General features: G+C 54.4%; 1 protein-coding gene across 2 annotated transcripts in view; it reads left to right on the top strand.

Annotated features, from left to right (window-relative positions):
- Positions 1-19,639, top strand: part of SHARPIN (SHANK associated RH domain interactor) — a 44,996-nt gene that overhangs the window by 12,400 nt on the left and 12,957 nt on the right. For both annotated transcript variants that reach the window (XM_077809612.1, XM_077809611.1), the window contains exons 2-8: positions 450-624; positions 4,694-4,810; positions 5,458-5,599; positions 6,089-6,179; positions 7,987-8,266; positions 10,337-10,473; positions 11,020-11,193. In XM_077809612.1, the coding sequence (XP_077665738.1) occupies positions 450-624; positions 4,694-4,810; positions 5,458-5,599; positions 6,089-6,179; positions 7,987-8,266; positions 10,337-10,473; positions 11,020-11,193 (1,116 nt within the window). The remainder of the gene's footprint in view (positions 1-449; positions 625-4,693; positions 4,811-5,457; positions 5,600-6,088; positions 6,180-7,986; positions 8,267-10,336; positions 10,474-11,019; positions 11,194-19,639) is intronic.

Below are 19,639 nucleotides of genomic sequence, written 5' to 3'. Positions count from 1 at the left end.
GGTGCCCTCACTGTGTGGTGATGGAGCCAGCTGCGTCTCGCTGAAATACGCTCCTGTGAGAGACCTTGGGCTGAGGTGGTGCAGGACAGGCGGAGGATTGCAGAACACTTCTGTTTTGGTAACGTGTGAGCTGTGCACTGCCCAGTATTTTAGTAGCACGTCCTCATGTACGCTCAGCATGGAAGCTTCTCGGGATGGAGCTGCTGTTGGCCGTGATCCTGCAGACTTAGGCACTTGCTTAACTTCACTTGCAGCAGTTTTCTTAAGCACGTAGTACAGCATCAGCCCTTAACACCTGGTAAGAGGGTCTCTAAAATGTCCCAGGTTACTGGAGCCCTGGCCAAAGACGGGGGCCAGAGATCAGTGTGTATGTGACGGGGGGGGGAAGGCATGTTGCCTTGCTCATGCCTCAGGGTGGCCTCATGACCCTCTCCTTGGTCTGTCCCCAGAGCATTGCTGAGTATAACCTCAAAGACATCTCGTACTCGGTGAAGAACACCTCATGCCACGAGCTGACGGTCCTTAGCAGCTCAGACAACCCGATGGTGTTTCACTTCGAAGATGAGCGGGAGGCACAGAAGTGGTGGACGGTTGTCAGCAGCTCCCTGCGGGAGGTGCAGAAAGGTCAGCAATGGCAGGCCGGGTTCTCGGGCTGGCTGTGTCCGGGTAACATTCATGTGTTACAGAGAGAGACGCAGGGGGTGTAATGCAGGGGCAATGCCAGGCTTCTCCTGGCCCAGGGCAGCTGGCACCTCACCCAGAGCCCCACGGCCATAGCCGCTGTATGTAACAAGGAGCAGATTGCAGATCCCTCTGTGACAGAGTGGGGAGTATTGACCTGGTGTGACAAAGTGGGAATGTTCTTAATGTTTTCTCTGAATACTGGGTAGGTGCCTCAGTTCCAGCGATGGGGAGCTCCGCCGTGAGGACCCCCTGCTGGCCGTGTGGGTCACGGTGCCCCCGGTGCTCACCGGGCTCCTTCCAGTCCCTCCCCTATCCATAGGGAGGAGGGGCCTCAGAAGGCCCTCGGCAGCAGTCTGACCCCTTCCAGCTGGGACAGACACCGGTGCCCGTGCTGCATCTGCTGGGCTTCTTCCTTCAGGGACAGGGATCAGCTCCTCTGAGTGATCCTCCTCCTCCAGCTGGGCAATCAGCTGTTCTTTGGTGAGCTTTCCAATGCGCAGCCCCCTCTGCTTGCACAGCTCTACCAGGTCCCTCTAAGGAGATGGTTATACATCTTCCCGCTGTTCCCAAGTTGCTGTGGACTTGCAGGCCTGTGTGCTCTCAGCTCCCCACAATTTCCAGGAAGAACCCCTGCTGTGCCAGCCCTTCTCCAGGTAACCACCTCTCCCCAGGGTCAAACCACAGGCTCCTCCGTCCCTGGAACCACTCACCAAGGGGACCCTGTTCCTGCAACAGTCCTTCTCTCTCCCAGGGTCAAGCCGCAGACTCCTCTGCCCCTGGAATTGCTCACCGCAGTCCCCAGGGGGACCCCATTCCTGCAACAGTCCTTCTCACTAGTCATACACTCCCAGGGGTTAAGTGTAGCTTCTCTGACCCCCGAAACTGCTCCTCTCTGAGCCTTCAGCACGTCTGGTCCTCGTTAATCCCCCTTCGTTTAACTGCTTCCCAGTCACTTACTGAAGGAAGCTCCATCCACGGTGTGCAGTTAATCCCATCGCTACCACCAGTTGTCACGAAGTGTGTGGGAGACAGGGCCCTGCACCTCCACTTCCTGCGATTCACCATGACTCTCAGCCAGCCAGTAAAACAATGTTTATTAGATGACAAGAACACAGTTCAAAACAGAGCTTGTAGGTACAGACAACAGGACCTCCTCAGTCAAGTCCATCTTGTGGGGCAGGGAGCCCAGACCCCGATGCTGGGCCTCCCTCTGTTTCCCCAGCCAGCTCCAAACTGAAATTCCCTCCAGCCCCTCCTCTGGCCTTTGTCTTTCTCTCAGGCAAGGAGACCACCTGATCTCTTTGTTCTCCAACACCTTCAGATGGCACCTTGCAGGGGAGGGGCCCAGGCCATCAGTTGCCAGGAGACAGGGTGTCAGCCATTCTCTGTGCAGACAGCATCACTCCTGCCCTCTAAGGCTCTGCAACAATCACACACTCTTATCCCACCACCTAGATACTTAAGAAATGCATAGGGGAAACTGAGGCACCCACCCAGTATTCAGAGAAAACATTAAGAACATTCCCACTTTGTCACACCAGGCCAATACTCCCCATTCCGTCACACCCTCTCATATGGGGATAGGGACAGCAGGCAGGCCTGGTGCTGCTGTTAAAGTGGCTCACTTGGGTAGCACTCCAGCCTCCTCCTCTCACACCCGCTGGGTCCGGACGGTGAGGTGCGTGTCGTCGGAGGTGCACAGCGGGTCTCTGGCGGTAAGCAGCAGCTTGGCTTTGCTCTGTCAGCGGTGGCAATCTGGTGAATAGTGCTCGCTGGGGGCTCCAGGAGAGCAGGGGCCTGTCTCTGGCTGGGCTGTGCACTGGTTGTGGGTGGGACGCAGGCAGGCAGGTGGTGTTTGTGTCAGGGCAGGGCTGTGGGCTGCTGGTGTGCACTGGTCAGTTACCAAGCTGGGGACAGGAGTCGGGGTCGAGCTGGATCAGGCTACCAAGGAGTCAGCGTCAGGCACCAGGTTACAGACAGGAGGCAAGTAGCGGAATCAGAGACGAACCAGGGTCAGGAGCTGGAGTCCAGGGCCAAAGCAAGGCATGGGCTGGAGTGGAAGTAAGCACACAATCTGTGTGTGCTCAGACAGCCCCTGATTGGCTTCCTGGTTTGTATACCGGCATTGGCAATCAGGAGGCTACAGTACTTCCGGCAGTGCCTAGTTTCACAGGGTCCCCCAGCAGGAAACTGGCCTGAGGTCCCATGGCAAGGCAGAAGTTGCGGCAGCCCAGAACCTCCATGGTCCCAGGTTCTAGTCTGGCAGGTGCTTACAGGCTGGGTGTCAGCGGGACTCAGCTGGGGAGAGGCAGGCAGCAGAACTGATGCTCTCCCAAGCACCACACACTCTGACACCAGAAGGAGTCGCCACTCACAGATTATATAGCTCTTCATGTGGCTACTCCTCCTCTCTGTGCTGTGATCAGCAAGAGACGGTTAACATTTACACTGCAGGGATTAGGGTTCTGAATTAACACTCAGCTATGATGAATGGTGCAGTCTATAATCTTCGGGCGGTGGTTTCAGGTTGGCTGAAGGCTCAGCGTGCATTACTGAAGTGGGTACTCCTGATTCACGTTTCAAAGGTTTTCCTCACAACTGTAAGGGTTAGAGACTTAGATATCTGTGTTTTTGTAATGCTAGCTGAGATTCTGGAGCCCACGGTGGCAGCCCTCAGGAGTACCGGCAAACTGAGCAGCCACCAACCAGCTCTGCTTGACCCCTGAGTGCCAGAGCTTTGCAGCAGGGTGAGGGTGCCATGTATCTTCTCTTGGGCTGCAGTCAGCCATGGAGAGAACTCACTGCCTTGTCTGTACATTTTAGTACAGATGGGTCAGTGGATTTATTGCCAATTCAAGCCAGGGACTGCTGGGGCTGGGTATGGCATTGGCTGGTTCCCTGCAGCGCTCTGCCAGCGCCTTGGCGTGAGATTGAGAGACTCCTTGTTCCAGCAGCTGCCCAGAGTCTCTTCCTCCCGCCCTGGCCTTGCCTTTGCTAGGAGGGAAGATAAGCCTCACCATGAGGGAGCGAACTTGTGGTGACATCCTAGGGTGGAGGAGGCCGTTGGAGTTTTCATACATGTTAGCAGGTTGAGATGAACCCCAGTGCTAACCCGTGTGGAAGCGATGCACTGCTGTGTCCACACTAGATGTTACCTTGTGGTAAGAAAACACCTTTTTTTCTAGTGTAGATGCATGGCATCCCCAGGAGAGGGCACCTCCCGGCACGGCTTGCTCTGCACTTCCTCAGCAGGGTGCAATAGGAGGTGTCTGCCCCTTGAAGTGCTATGGGTGGGGAGGAAACAAAGCCGGGGAGCGGGAGGCTGAGGGCAAAGCAGACTCGCAAAAGGGGGGTGTCTCCACATGTTACTCCGGGACTGAGCTTGGGCTGGTGGGATAAGGAATGTTGCAGGGATCCCATGTCACTTTCTAACAACCCTCTCCCCCACTGCTCCCCAGGCAGTCTGAAGAAGCCAGGGCGGGGCAGGGGGTCTAGAGGAAGGGTCTGTTACAGAGGGGCCCTTTGAGATGGGGAGGAAGAGCGTGTGCTGTTGGGGGTTGTAGCATCCCAGGGGAATCACCTGGAAAGTGGGAATCTGAGATTGAAATGGTGGGAGAAGGTCTGGAGAGATGGGAAGGGGCCTGGGAGTAACTGCACGGATTCCCCCAGGACGGGAGGAGCAGAAACACTGTCACTGCCCAAAGGGTTGCCCTGAGGACCAAGGGAAAAAACATGTGCCTGCTCCCTCGGGTACGGCGATTGTCGGGGTAACTGTGACCGTGGCGGGCTAAGCATTTCAGACCGTGCACACGTGAGCTGACATGAGCCCTTTGGTCGCCGGACACCTGGGTGGGGCAGATGGCGATTGCTCCCCTGCCATTCGCAGCCCCGCCAGGAAGCCCCCACGTTGACCCACCTTTTCCTTGCTTCCCAGGGATAGTGCTGGCTTGGCTGCACTGTCTCCTAGGGCTACAGTGTCCCCACCGACACTCTCCTGGTTCTCTTTCAGCTGCCGAGAGTCCCAGTGTGCTGGTGTCCCAGCCCTCTCCCCTGCCCTCAGCCAGCAGGAATGCCCTGCCCGCGCTGCCATCGGACGCATCTCAGCCCTTGGAGCTCTCCAATAAAGGTAGGGAAGAGTGGAGGATTCCTTGGCCCTTCGCGTAGGGCAGGAATTGTCATTGCACAGATGCCGCAGGCATGAAGGCCCAGGGCTAGGAGCCCAGCTCCGCCTGCTCCCCATGCTCAGGCTGCCAGACGCTTCTCTGAATGCTGCCGGCTCTGTTGTCCTGGGACACAATGGCCAGAGATCAGAGCCTGGGCGCTCAGCCCGTGGCGGGGGGCTCGGTTTGGACGCTCAGGTCAGCCGAGTTCAGCTTGACAGAAATGACTAAACTATGGGTTGTTTCAGCCAGCGCCATTCTTTGCTCCCACAAAGTCCCCTTTTCTCTCCTACCACCCTGCGCGTGCCCCTCTAGCAAGGGCCAGGGCCACGCCGGCTGAGGCACCCAGAGGGGTTGTTGCAGTGCAGCCGTGGGCTGCTGCTCCTTCTGGGGGCTGCGCACCCATCCCTGGGTGGCTAGAGCCGGGCTGACCCCGGGGGAGGAGCGCGTCCCCAGTCTCTCCGTGGAGCCTGAGCGCTGTTCCTGGACTAGCCGCTCGCCTGCACGCAAGGCCGGAAGCTGCACTCCAGTGCCCACCTCAAGGCAGGGTGGTGCCCTGTGGCGACACACTGACACAGGCTCCCCCTTGCTCTGTGTCTCCTGCCTTTCCTAGAGGAGTTAGCGCTCCGCCTGGCTAGAGCCATTGCGCTGGGGGACGAACAGGCAGCTTCGCAGTGCGCCGTGGCGCTGGCTCGGCAGCAGGCCTCCTTGCGCATCCTCCCGAAGGAATCCAGCTACCCCACCAACGAGATCAGGTGAGCGCCTTCGCACCCTGCAGGGTGCCAATGCCCAATCTCCCTCGCTCTGCCATTGCTCCTTACTCCCGCCCTGAGCATCCAGCCCTTCCAAAGGTGCCCTGGGGCCCTGGCCGGACTGGGGCCTTCAGATGCCACCAGACTGGAAACGGCCAGTAAGCTTCTCTCCTCTCCTAATGCTCTGCAGAGCAAAGGGTTTTACTTTGAGCTAGCTTCCCCCCTGCTGGGGCATGCGGGGAGCTCACCTTCAGCACGCCTTGGCCCCTCCGCCTTGCCACTTGCGTCTTTCCTGGAAAGCCCTGGTGCCGGCACCGTGTGTGGGAGCAGTGCCGCCACGAACAGGTACTGCCTGGGAGTAACGTGTTGGCCAAGGCAGCGCTGGGATTTCTCTGCCCCCTAGAACCTGGTCGTCCCTGGCCTTCAGGGAGCATCTAGAGCCAGTGCAGCACTAACACAGACCCTGCTGACGGGCCTGGCCTCTCCTCTCAGGATGAAGGTTGGAGTGGAAGATGCGACGTGCTCCGCCAACATCACCATCAGAGTCCATGCACACATGTCCATCGGGACACTGAGGCAGCAGGTATGACGCAATGCTAAGGCACTTCCCCTCCTGTGACTGCCGGGAGGAGCTGGGCCATGGGATGCCAAGTCCCACTGGCCCACAGAGTCCATCGCCTGCCTTTTAGCAGAGCTGCTCAGAAATGCTCCAGCTGTAAATTGTTAGCCGCGCTGAACGGCTTCCGGCTCCATGTCTGGAGAGAGAGCTGGGGATCCAGTCTGCTCCTCTCCTCTAGCAGGGCTGGTGGTTCTTCATTGGGGTACGAGGAACGCTGGTGGACACTAATTTGAACCCAGCTTGGCGCAAAGCCACAGGGTGGAGCTGAAAGCTTCTGGGAGGCGTGCTGTGTGGGGGCTGGCAACTACAAGCCAGTAAGCCTCACTTCAGTACTGAGCAAATTGGTTGAAACTGTAGTAAAGAACAAAATTGCCAGACACATAGATGAACATAATTTGTTGGAAAATAGTCAACATGGTTTTTGTAAAGGGAAATCCTGCCTCCCCAATCTACTAAAATTCTTTGAGGGGGTCAACAAGCATGTGGACAAGGGGGATCCAGTGGATATAGTGTAGTTAGATTTTCAGAAAGCCTTTGACAAGGTCCCTCACCAAAGGCTCTTAAGCAAAATAAGCAGTCATGGGATAGGAAACAAAAGGTAGGAATAAATGGTCAGTTTTCAGAATGGAGAGAGGTAAATAGTGGTGTCCCCCAGGGATCTGTGTTGGGCCCAGTCCTATTTTAACATATTCATAAACGATCTGGAAAAAGGGGTAAACAGTGAGGTGACAAAATTTGCAGATGATACAAAACTACTCAAGACAGTTAAGTTCCAGGCAGACTGTGAAGAGCTACAAAAGGATCTCACAAAACTGGGTGACTGGGCAACAAAATGTCAGATGAAATTTAATGTTGATAAATGCAAAGTAATGCACATTGGAAAACATATAATCCTAACTATACATATACAATGATGGGGTCTAAATTAGGTGTTACCACTCAAGAAAGAGATCTTGGAGTCATTGTGGATAGTTCTCTGGAAACATTCACTCCGTGTGCAGCAGCAGTCAAAAACCGAATAGAATGTTGGGAATCATCAAGAAAGGGGTAGATAATAAGACAGAAAATATCCTATTGCCTTTGTATAAATCCATGGTACGTGCACACCTTGAATACTGTGTGCCGATGTGGTTGCCCCATCTCAAAAAAGATATATTGGAATTGGAAAAGGTTCAGAAAAGGGCAACAAAAATGATTAGGGGTATAGAATGGCTTCTGTATGAGGAGAGATTAATAAGACTGTGACTTTTCAGCTTGGAAAAGAGACGATGAAGGGTGGGTATGATAGAGGTCTATGAAATCATGAGTGGTATAGAGAAAGTAAATAAGGAAGTGTTATTTACTCCTTCTCATAATACAAGATCAAGGGGCCATAATACACGAACAAGGTAGCAAGTTTAAAACAAACACAAGAAAGTATTTTTTTCACGCAATGCACTGTCAACCTCTGGAACTCCTTGCCAGAGGGTGTTGTGAAGGCCAATACTATAACGGGGTTCAAAAGGGAGCTAGATAGATTCATGGAAGATAGGTCCATCAATGGCTATTATCCAGGATGGGCAGGAATGGTGTCCCTAGCCTCTGTTTGCCAGGTGACAGGGCATGGATCACTTGATGAATACCTGTTCTGTTCATCCCCTTTGGGGGACCTGCCATTGGCTACTGTCAGAGGACAGGATTCTGGGCTTGATGGACCTTTGATCTGACCCAGTATGGCCTTTCTTATGATTCCCTCATGGTGGAATGTTTGTCGGCTTCTCCCGCCCTGCAGGTTTTCCAGGATTACGGGTTCCACCCCAGCGTGCAGCGGTGGATTATCGGCCAGTGCTTGTGCGTGGATGATCGGACGATAGGCTCGTATGGCATTCGGAAGGATGGAGACACAGCCTTCCTTTATCTGCTGTCAGCCAAGAGGGCCAACCTGTCCGAGCAGCGCTGCGAAGAGGACAAAGCGCTGGTCATGCTGCCCCCGGCCCCCTCGCTCCCAGACAGCTCTGGCACCGACGAGAAACGCAAATACAGCACCTTGCCAAACATGGCTCCAAAGAAAGGTTTGATATGCTTCTTACTGCTCACAAACGGGAACCTAGGTGGGGTTGGGGCCAGATCCTCTACTGGAGTGAACAGGCTCAGCTTCCCTCAAGACAGGGGAGCCAGCCACCCTGATTAGCTGAGGATTGGGCCAGGGGTTTGTTACTGCTGAAATGCTTCCAGTCCCAGGTGTGGGGCCAGAGAGACAGGAACAACTGCAGGGTCTCAATGTGTGGATGAGACGGTGGTGTAGGGAGGAGGATTTAGGATTATTAGGAACTGGGGAACCTTTTGGGAAAGGAGCCCACGCAGGAAGGATGGGCTCCACCTAATTCACAACACAACCAGATTGCTGGTGTGTACAATTCGAAAGGTTGAAGGGCTGGGGGAAAGCCGATAGCTCCGGAGGAGTGTATGCTTCAGACACAGACAGCCCTCACGGGAGGATCTATTAATGGAGATTCCCTATATCCTTGTAAGGTGGAGAGGATGGAAGTTTGTAAAGCACAGGTAGGAGCTAGTGAGGAACAGTCAAATGTAAGAGTCCCATTTAAATCTAACAATATTGACAGAATGTACAGGTGCTTGTATACAAATGCTGGAAGTGTAAATACTAAGATGGGTGAACTAGAGTGCCTGGCATTAAATGGTGATGTCGATATATAATAGGTATTGTGGAAACTTGGTGGAATGAGAGTAATCAATGGGACATGGTAATACCAGTGTACAAAATATACAGGAATGAGAGAGTCGGTCATGCTGTTGGGGGTGTGGCACTATATGTGAAAGCAGAGAGTCAAATAAAGTACAAATCTTAAATGAATCAAACTACACCATTGAATCTCTATGGATAAAAAGTCCATGCTTGACCAATAACCGTATACCAGTCAGAATATACTATTGACAACCTGAGCAGGATGGTGACAGTGATTGTGAAATGTTCAGGGAAATTAGAGAAGCTACAAAGGCAGAAAATGCAATAATAATGGGGGATTTCTACTGTCCCCATGTTGTCTGGGAACATGTCAGTTCAAGAAGGGATGCAGAGATAAAATTTGTAGACACATTAAATGTCTGCTCTTTGGAGCAGCTAGTCCTGGAACCCACAAGGGGAGAGGCAATTCTTGATTTAGTCCTAAGTGGCACACAGGATCTGGTCCAAGAGGTGAATATAGCTGGACTGCTTGGTAATAGCGACCATAATGTAATTAAATTTAAAATCCTTGTAGTGGGAAAATGCCAAGAAAACCCCAAAGAAACCCAACCCTGTAGCATTTAATTTCAAAAAGGGGAACTACACAAAAATGAGGAAGCTAGTTAAATATAAATTAAAAGGAAAAGTGAAATGCCTGCAAACTGCATGAAGACTATTTAAAACACCATCATAGAAACTCAAACTTAATTTATACCCCAAATAAAAAAAAGGTAAGTAGATCAAAAAAATGCCACCATGGCTAAACAAGAGAGTGAAAGAGGCAGTTAGAGGCAAAAAGGCACCCTTTAAAAATGGGAAGTCAAATCCAAGTGAGGTAAATAGAAAAGAGCTGAAACTCTGGCAAGTCAAGTGTAAAAGTCTGAGGCAGAGCCTACCACGGAGCGGTACAGATAGTTTCAAAGCCCTACCCCAGCTCTCTCTTCCCCCTCTCACTAACAGCTCTCTCTTTGACAGTTAACTGCCAGGTGAGTGATGGGGGCTGGGGAGAGGCTGGCCCTGGACCCCCTCATTTGTGCTGCTAACACTGAAATGGGAGGGAGGGGAGTTGTCAGCTCCCCTCTAGAGTGAGCTGCTCCTGCGTGGGCTGAGTGCTCTGCCCCCCAGTGGGGGTGGGGGACAGCTGAAGCTCAGGGCATTGCAAACGGTGCTGTTCCCAGCATCTCACTGTGCAGCCATGGTGCAAATGAGAGGACCCCTACCCCGTGCCGTGGTCTGTGGTGGCACAGCTCCCTGCACTCCCGCCCAGCCACGCCTTGGCGACCGCCTGTGTTACGCTGAACTGCACTGCCTCAGCCCGGTGCACTTCAGACCTGGTCTCACATCGTCCTGTGGGGGTGTTCGTAACGTGTCTGTTTGCTGGTGTCTGCCCCTCTAGCATGGGTCGCTGACAACAGCGGGAAGATGAATATCGGAGAAATCAGCCGCCAGCTGGGCATGCTGCAGCTCACCAACCCCTTACCCAGCCAGCCCAAAGCCCCCCCAGCCGCCGCTGCTCCACCGTCCCCTGTGCAGGTATGCACCCGTCTGATCCCTACCCCCAACCTGCCCTCACCTCTGTGGTATGCACCCATCTGACCCGCCCACCCCACCCCCTCTGCCCCTCCTCTGCTCTCACTTGTGAAGGTTCGTACCCTGTCTGGCTGCGCCACCCTCCCCTTCAGGAGCCCATGGACTCAGGCCTGAACAGGGCAGGTATGAAGAGCAGTGAGTGAGGACAGTCCTCGTGCAGTGGAGTAACAGACCCGCCTGCTCCCAGGCCCGCCTTTTGCAGACACTGACGCTGCCTGGCGCTGCCTTGGGGCATCGTGGTCAGAGGCCTGGTCCCCTGGGAGAAAGTGCACACATAACTCTGGGCAGGGGACTGACCCCCTTCTTTCAGAGGTGGATTTTCTCTGCTTCTTTGTCTATTGCACATCCTTCAACTTCGGAGTCCACCTCCCCGGGAACCTGCAGGGGAGACCATTAACCCGTGTGCTCCCATGGGTGCTGGGAGTGTGGTTCTGCCTCTTCTGCTCGCTCAGTGCTGTGTGGGTGAAGGGCTTGTCTTGTTCTCTGCAGACAGGCTGGGCGTGTGCAAAATGTACCTACATCAACAAGCCCACGCGGCCGGGCTGCGAGATGTGCAGCACGGACCGGCCGGTGGAATACGTGGTGCCGGGCAGCTATCAACCGGATGAGACGGAGCTCTGGAGGATGCAGCAGGAGGAAAAGGGGATCTTGCAGTACCAGCAGGTAACTCTGGAGGCAGCTCTGCCCCGGGGGGCAGCCCTGCTGCCCTCGCCGCTCTGTGCGGGGACAGCACCAGGGGAGGATGAATCTATAGTAGTCGGCTACCAGCAGCCACTTGGTGGTGGTTCCTGGGTGCATGGATGCCCTGGCAAGGGCATCTACTCGCCAGGGGCCCCGCCAAGTGGAGTCAGGGAGAGCTGCCCTCCTCTCTAATAGCGAAGGCAGGCAGGGAGCTGGCAGGGTCCAGCACGCAGGGAGCCTGTGGCCCTTGGCCCCTCCAGCCAGGCTGTTCTAGGTGAGGGCAGCCACTGGCCATGCCACAATGGGACCCCGGCAGTGTTTCCCTCGCCCAGGCCTCTACAGCAGGGCCTTGGTTAGGGCCCCGTTCAAAGGGGCTGAGGGCTTTCCAGCTGTGGGTGTGGGCACTGCAGCCCGAGCTTGGCATGACACGGACTGGCAGCTCCTTCCCTTCTCTTTCAGCTCCATGCGCCAGCGCCCGGGGGCGGGCACGTCTTTGTCACGTGCGGCATGGTGAGGAGTGGAAAGAGCTGCGGTCGGGCTGGCTGGGCTCTCGAGGCATTGGCTGGGCTAGTTGGGTGGAGCTGTATTTCCCATAGGGGTGACAGCACCAGCAGACGCCCCGGTGTAAGCAAGGCTCGGCTGTGCTGTGGCTTCAGCCAGGGGCCCTGCCCCTGTTGGGAACTGCGTCTCCACCTGCTACCCCAGCCAAGGCCCGGAGTGCCGCAGGGCTCCAGCGAGTCAGGCTCAGCGACTGACAAAACTCTTCTCTGCTTTCTTTTTTCTCTCGTGCTGGAATCTCACTAGGAAAAGGGAAGGAGAGAAGATGGCTCGGCCACACACTACACCCGGAGCCCAGGCTCCCTGGATGACTTCATCCACCTCTCCTCGGAATTCTGCTAGCCACGTCTCATGCCTGGCCACCCTGGGCTGCCCCACCCCAGCCACTCTCGCGCTGGCCTGGGGCGTCTGTTTGTGCCGGGTCACCATACTTGGTCAGACTGTAGAATCAGTATGGTAGTTGTTTTCCCACACGGAGAGCAGCGGGCAGGCCGCGGCGTTATACTGTGACACCGGTGACTGTGCCGTGGGGCTGCCAAGCCATGGGCAGAGCCACTTCAACTGGCCTAGGGCCTGCCCCAAGAGGGGTGGATCCCAAGCGAGAGCATGGGTCTCATTGTGCAGAGAGGCCTCTTTCCTGGTGGCTTGGAGGGCTGAGGTTCTGGCTGAGCTAGGTCTGGCCCGGCGGGAGTGAGGCAGCTTTCTCAAGCAGTTTCACATCGGTCTGTGTCTTCCCTGCACGAGTTTGGCGATGGTGCTTCACCGCATTGCGGGTTCTACAGCTTAGATGGGCTGAGAGATGGAGCGAGTGGAGTATGTGCTGGCCCAGGGACGGCTGCAGCTTGGAGCGGCTGTGCTGCCTCCCCTGGCTTGGGGGGTGAGGGCCCTTGGTGGTGCAGGCAGAGCTCTTCCCCACCCTCCATGGCTGGTCCTGGCAGCCCTGCTCGTCCCTGCCGAGGAGGGCTGCACAGACCTCCCTGTCCGGCTGGAATGGCTGCTTTCACCCGCAGCACCGCCTCTGCAGAGGCCCAGGCCCTGCCTGTGGGCAAAGCACAGCTCCTGCGCCAATGGGCTGCCTCTCTCCTGCGCGTACAGGCCACACGCTTTGGGCAGCTGCCCCACAGGGCTTCCTTAGGAAGGCTGGGGGACCAGGCCGCTTCCCCTGTCGCCATGATGCTGTGGGGCGAGGGCTCTGTGGTCTCTGCCTGGTTCTTTTAGGGGAGAGCAGCGTAAGCAGATCTGACGCCCCTGCCGAGCGGCGCTGGCCGCTGCGGGGGAGCACGCTTGGGCAGCTGCTGCCATCGGTCACTGCTGTGCTGTTGCTGTGACCTCCGTCAGCATGGGGAGGCGGGAGGGGAGGGTGGGTCCCCCCGGTATCTCTCCCCAGGAAGTCCTTGCCTCCCGTCCTGTTTTATACACTGCAGTTGTCAGTGCTGCCAGGCAAGTTGGGAGAGCGGGGGAAGGAAGGGGAGCGTCTGTGTGCGCCTCCCAGAGAACCACTCTCATCCCAGGCTTCAGGGTGCTTGCTTGTTCCGTTAGGCTTACAGACAGCAAGGGGGATGGGTGCTGCTGGGGTCGCCCTCCGTCCAGCCAGTCCAGAAAAACTGCAGAGGTTGTTGGCCAGGAGCTAGAAAAGGGCCCATTTCCCCAGGGCATGGGGCCTGATCCCTGCCAGGCCAGCTTCAAGTCTCTTGTGCCCCTGGGAATTGCAGTGCCTTGCACTAAACCACGGGAGCCAAACTGCCCAGCCAAGAGCTGTGCTGAACCGACACAGAATAAAGCCAGCTGAAGGTGCAGCCCTTGGCCAGTCCAGGTTCCCACCGCTGTAGGTGGAGGCTGCGATGCAGTGCTGTATTAAAGTGGGGAGCTGCTGTGGGCTACACCTGCCCTGCCAACCATGCGTGGGTCACCTGCACAAACACTTCCTGCGTAGCCATTTGGCGTCCAGCTCCAGGACCCCCTCCGGGAAAAAATGCAGGACGGAGCCAGCCCCCCAGCTCGGGAACTCCTGCACCTGCCTTCGGAGTTCTGGAGTCCCACACGCAGTGGAAAGGCAGAGCCTCCTGTGCTCAACCTAGTAAGGCCCTTGGGGCTGGGCTTTGGTGCAGGGTCGCATGCATACTCAGCTTGGGGAGGGGGGTGAGTGCTTAAGTGACTTCCTGCTTAAGGAAGGAGGGTTTGACAAATGCTAGAGCAGGAGGAGTCCCCCCGAAAGAGCCCTGAGCTAGAGCTGCGGCTTAGAGGAGACTTGGCGACTCTGCATGTGGTTTGACTCTGGTTAGGGGATATGTGTGGCAGAGTGTCATGTGAACGGGGTCTGCACAGAACTTCTCTCCCAGGAGTGACAGGACTTGCAGTCAGACACTGGCCTGGCTCGCAGCGTGGGGAGCGTAAGGGAGCCACCTGCTGAATAGGCCAGAGATAAGCCGGGCCTGGAGGTCTCCCGGCGTTTGTCGGATGTCATGGTTTTACTACGGAGGAAGGTGAAGGGTGTGGCCACTCTGCTGCAGGTACGGAAGCAGCAATGCACAGCTGTCAGTGTAGATGGGATGGGAATCCCAGGCCAAAGTCAGAAGCCTCTTGTGATGGGCCCAGTGCTGATGTCCAGCCACACCTTGTCTGTGTGTCTTCTGTGAAACAAAGAGCCCCCATCCCAATAGCACTTTACTCTGGGAAGAGATGATGCAAGCCCCTCTCGTTACCTGCATGCACTGATACTGTGAGGGCGGGTGGGCCAGATTCACTTCTTCTGTGTTGCACATTGTGTTTGAAATCTCAGCCCAAAGCCAGTCACCGGCTGTAGGATGGACGTGGCCAAAGCGTCTGTGAGACACATGCTGCTCCCCTGCCTGGAGAGCCTGGCTCTGACACCAGTGCGCTCAGGGGCGCCATGTGGGATCCGGCTGAGGCTCCTTGGCATCAAATCCTTCGTGGGGAGGTCTGGCCTGCAGAGACTACAGCTCCCAGCAGGCCATGCTTCAGTGCCATGGCAGCTGGGAGTATGATGGAGGAGCAGGATGGGAACCCGTAGTCTCTGTGGCTGCCCTCCTCTCCTGTAACCTCTTGTGGTGCAGTCTGTGTCCAGCTCCTTGTATGGAGTGTGATGGACAGTGATTGCTCAGCTGCAGGTACTGGAAGAGTTCACACCTGAGTTCCTTGGTCTATTAAAGGTTTCTCTAAAGAGCACATCTGTCCCAGTGTGTTATTGGGCAGCCGGCAGGGACTTTGGCCTGGTCTGCACAGAGATGTGCAGCACTGGACTAAAGGGGTGTTTCCAAAGGGCTGCTGGCCCTGGCTAGGTGCTCTTGTGCCTTGAGGGGCTGATTTGGATGAGTTTAATAGTTTTTTACTGGATTACGCTAACTCAAAAGGAGCCAATCCTAGCAACACAGAACAGCCAGATGGGATCAGAGCTGAGGTCCATCTAGCCTGGGGTCCAGTCTCGCACAGTGTTACCTGGGGTTTCTCAGAACCCAAAGCAGTGGTAACATGACTGTTTCTCTCCAGGCGGTGTCAGGAATAAATCAATGGGAACCCAGTGCTTCTGTCTGATAAACAATTGATAAAAGCAAATGTGCTGTTATCTAAAACTACTGTTTATTAGATATTAAGTGCACACACGCATATGCAATAGGTTTAAGACATCCCAGATATAGTTACCCGCAGTCTGAGATGGTGTCAAGTGATCACCAGCAGGGCTTCCAGGGGCCCTCTTCCCATCCAGCTGACAGGGAGTTTAGATGTCAGCTCCTTGCCGGGTCCCTAATCTTTTATAGCTATCTCTAACAAACCACAGAACCTATAGTGACTCCTAGTGGGTCGGTATATAACAACCTCTACTGGGTCACCAATTCTTCTAATTTCAACAAACTACTCATTATCTCCAAACATTTCTAATATTTCCAGCCATAACAACAATACGTCAGGGGCACCTAAAACCATGGGCTCTTCACTCACTGTCTTCCATAACTTTCTCGCCCATCCTCCCATTCTGATTAACAAACTGCAAGTATGCGGCTGTCTGACCTTGTCTCACAAAGGCCTAAGATTGTTCCTAGCGATGTGACGGTTGGTTTTCAGCTGGCAGTGCTGCACGTACGAAATGGCTGACTGCGGTGCTGTCACGTTTCGGGGTACACGCAGGACTGTTAGATTCCGGGTGGCCCACTAGCTTCTGCAGAGGAAGGTGCAAGAACTGGCAAGAGGAGACGTGAGATAATCTGCCCCCGGCCCCATCTCCTGGTCTCTGTTGGTTAGAGATTGGCTTCAGCCCCAAAAGCAGCAAGTTTTATCTCTCTCCTAAAGCTCCTCTCTTAGCATTTGCTACTCTAACTCTGGATGTTTGTGTTAACCCTAGAAATGCCCAATCCTTTTTGGAAGCTTGTTAATAAATCACAGATTCATAGATACTAAGGTCAGAAGGGACCATTATGATCATCTAGTCTGACCTCCTGCACAACGCAGGCCACAGAATCTCACCCACCAGCCCTCGCCCTTGAGCCAGTCGTACAGCCAGCGCAAAGGCTGAGCAGCATGTGTGCTGGGAATAAAACACCAAAACCCAGAACTCACTGATGGATACTTAACTTGGGTGTATAAAAGGGAATCTTGAGTAGGGGGGGAGAGGTTCTTTTATCTCTGCAGTATCTGGTATTGGGATGGGAAGTGGGACCCGGAGAGGCCAGAACAGGCCTTGGAGCAGGTAGGAACTCCCAGGACCCTTCCTCCCAGCCTAGAGCAGGCTGCCCACCCCACCCCCACCAAGGCTCAGTAGCTCTCTTGTTCCCCCTTCTTATCTGTCTGGCTCCCCATTCGCACGGAGCTTCCACCCCTGCAGGAACAAATATTTGGTGATGGGCTCCTTGATCTAGCAGGGAAAGGTCGAACACGATCCAATGGCTGGAGTTTGAATCTAGACCAATTCAGACTGGAAATAAGGCGTTAACAGTGAGGGTAACTAACCATGGGCCTGTGGAGAACACTTGCGAGGCCAGTTTAATTCACTTGTAGTTCAGACACCTTCTCAAATGCACTGCTGGAATTACCCAGGCAAAACCACAGTTCCCCTCGGTGCATTCGCCAATGATGATGTCGTGAATGATTATGGACAGTAATGCTGGTGGCATCCATGTCTAACATCCACGGAGGTTGTCATTGAAGGACAGTCATCTGCCTGGAGCAATGTGGCATTCCTGATTTGCAATTGGAGTTCCTCCTGCTCGGGGGGGCTGCCCCCACAGGCTGAAGAGCTCCACCCAGCTGAAGCGGTCTGGTTTCTTTTCAAGGTGCCAGCCACCGACCTTTCACACCCCTGCTTTTAATAGAAACCCCTCTGCTTCACAAAGGCAAGTGATGATGACTTTGGCTGTTGGTCGGAGGTTTCGCTGGCCATTTGGGACATTTTATAGGAGTTGGGCGCTCATCCCCAACCCCATCCTGGCCCTAATAGCCCTTTTAGGAGGCTAGCAAGAGGTCAAGCAAGTGTTCTCCACTGGCCCGTAGCATGGTTTTGCCCTGAGAGCAGGCTGCCCCCTGCTACTACAACATGAGATCTCCTGGTAAGGGGCTGTGATGGACTGGGAGTGGAAGGAAATGTGCTGATTTGGGGTGGCGATGACAGAATGTGAGCGCATGGGGGTGCGCTGCCGGTGAGGAAGCAGATCAGCCCCTATAAGTTGATCAGCAGCAGGTTAATGACCTCAGCTTGGCAGCCTGTCCTCATCATGTGACTTGTCTAGTGTTCTGCTCTGCCACTGACTGTGATGATGAAGAGTCTGAGATGGTGTTAGCAGCTGCTCACCGGAGAGACGTGTTAATTGGACCAGGCGACTGGAATGCCTGCATTGGTCCTGAGAGTTCCCTAGAATGGTGCCGCTGTGTCGGGAAGCTGGGCATGGCTAGGCAGCAGAGGACTGCGACTCAGTGCAATTAGCAAATGCCTTGTTCAAGCACAAACTGTCCAGGCAGTGGGTGTGGACAGTGCTGTATCTTGGGACTCAGAACCACACTGACTCCATTGTAATTTCGAACAGGCGGTGTGATGGGGAGTTGATTCTTCTAGAAGGCAGACAGGATCTGATCGTAACGTAGTAATAGCCAACATAAAGATCAAACAGCAAAGAAAGAATGACCTGCAGGTATCTTCAGGCTCTGTTATAATGTCGACAAACTGAAAGTCCAGTGAACAAGTGGAATTCAAGAAGACAATTGAACAAAAGCTGCAAACAGTTGAGCTTCTGCGCAAGTAGCGAAAATCAAATAGAGTACATCGTCTGCTGCACTACAGAGATGGTGGATGAATTCCTGGGGAAACAGATCCTAAAGAAGAAACCTTGGATCACGGAGAAGATTGAGTTGTGTGATCAACGAAAGAAGCTAAGAGCACAATGGAAGATGGATTAAACAGCAAGAGAGCAATATTCCCTTCTGATGCCAGAAATAAATGCACTGATTAAAGTGGCAAAAGAAGATTGGCTTGAACAACAGTGCAGTGATATACGGAACGGCTTTGTGGCAAATGCCAGTAGGAAGGCCTGCCAAACCATCAAGACACTCTTGAAAGGTCTCTCTGACAGGAAACACACATTTTCACACCCATGTGCCAGGAACTGTATATTGTAACCCAACCAAATGTTACGCTGGAAGTGAAAAAAGCAGAGGGGATATCTGTGAGAAGTTTGACTTATCCCTGTGAACCTCCTCCTGCAACTGAAGAAGTTGTGGATGGAGTGTGGACACTGAAAAGCAGTGAAGTCCTTGAAGTGGACAACATACGAACAGAACAAATCCAAAGGGGTGGAGCGGCCCCCATCCCAACTTGTCAGTGCCATTTGGGAGCCTGGAAGATGGCCCAAGACTTGGGAACTCTGCTGCTTCTGGAAATTCCTGCACAGTCTCATTCTGGACGCCCGTAGTAAAAAGTCTGCTATGCATCATTCTGAAGAGAAGGCTCTCAGAAGAGGGCAGTTTCTGTCTGAAGAACAAGCGGGACTTAGATCCCAATGAAGTACAGTGGAGCAAATGTTCAGTCCGTATGTGATATGGAGAATGATGGGAAGCTGCTCCACGCTTTGGTGGATTTTGCTAAGGCGTTTGTCAGCATCTGGCACAAACCTCTTGAGGTGGCTGCTCGGAGCTGGTGAAAATGTAATAAGGCCGATACAAAATCTCTGTGGAAGTTCAGCAGCTCTGGGGCGTGCCGGGCATGAGCAAAGTAGTTGGTTCAACTTGAGGATAACTGTCAGACAGGGCTGCTGGTTATCACTGACCCTCTTCAGCAGTTATCCTGAAGACATCTTAAGACCCACTGGTGGAAACCTCCAGGAGAGAGTACGCGTAGGTGAACAACAAGCTAGTCAGCTGTGCTTCGCCCATGATATTGACCTGATTGGATTGTCCCAAGAGGAGGTTGTTGCAAGACGAGGCTTCACTCTGTCTGTCTCTCCCCCTAAGCACCCCCCTCCTGATGCTCTTTATAGGGGAAACAGCTCCTCTGACCCCAGCTGGCTCTACTGATTAAAACCCAGGCCCCACCCCGGGTGTGGCAGGCAGGGATCACTGGACAGGGCTGGCCAGCTCCCAGCCTCTGGCCCTTGAAAGGCCAGGCTGCCCCACACTGGCTTTAAGAAGACAGTGCTCTGTGGGGCTTGGAAAGGGATCTGGGAGCTGCCGGGCCAGTCTCAGCCCCTGGCTCCTTGGCCTCTCATTCTGTTGGGAAGCCTCCATGTCGAGTGCTGATCATGTGGCAGGTGCCCTATGGGACCCAACAGACATGGTACTGCCAACCAGAAAGGCTCAAAGATTGCGAGTCAGACCCCAGGACTCATGGGGGGCCCAGAAGTCATGAGACTTCATGGAAAGAAATGAATGA

Source organism: Eretmochelys imbricata, chromosome 2, assembly GCF_965152235.1.
Source record: "Eretmochelys imbricata isolate rEreImb1 chromosome 2, rEreImb1.hap1, whole genome shotgun sequence".
NCBI classification, from domain to species: domain Eukaryota; kingdom Metazoa; phylum Chordata; order Testudines; family Cheloniidae; genus Eretmochelys; species Eretmochelys imbricata.
This window is presented reverse-complemented; position numbering and strand designations above follow the sequence as displayed.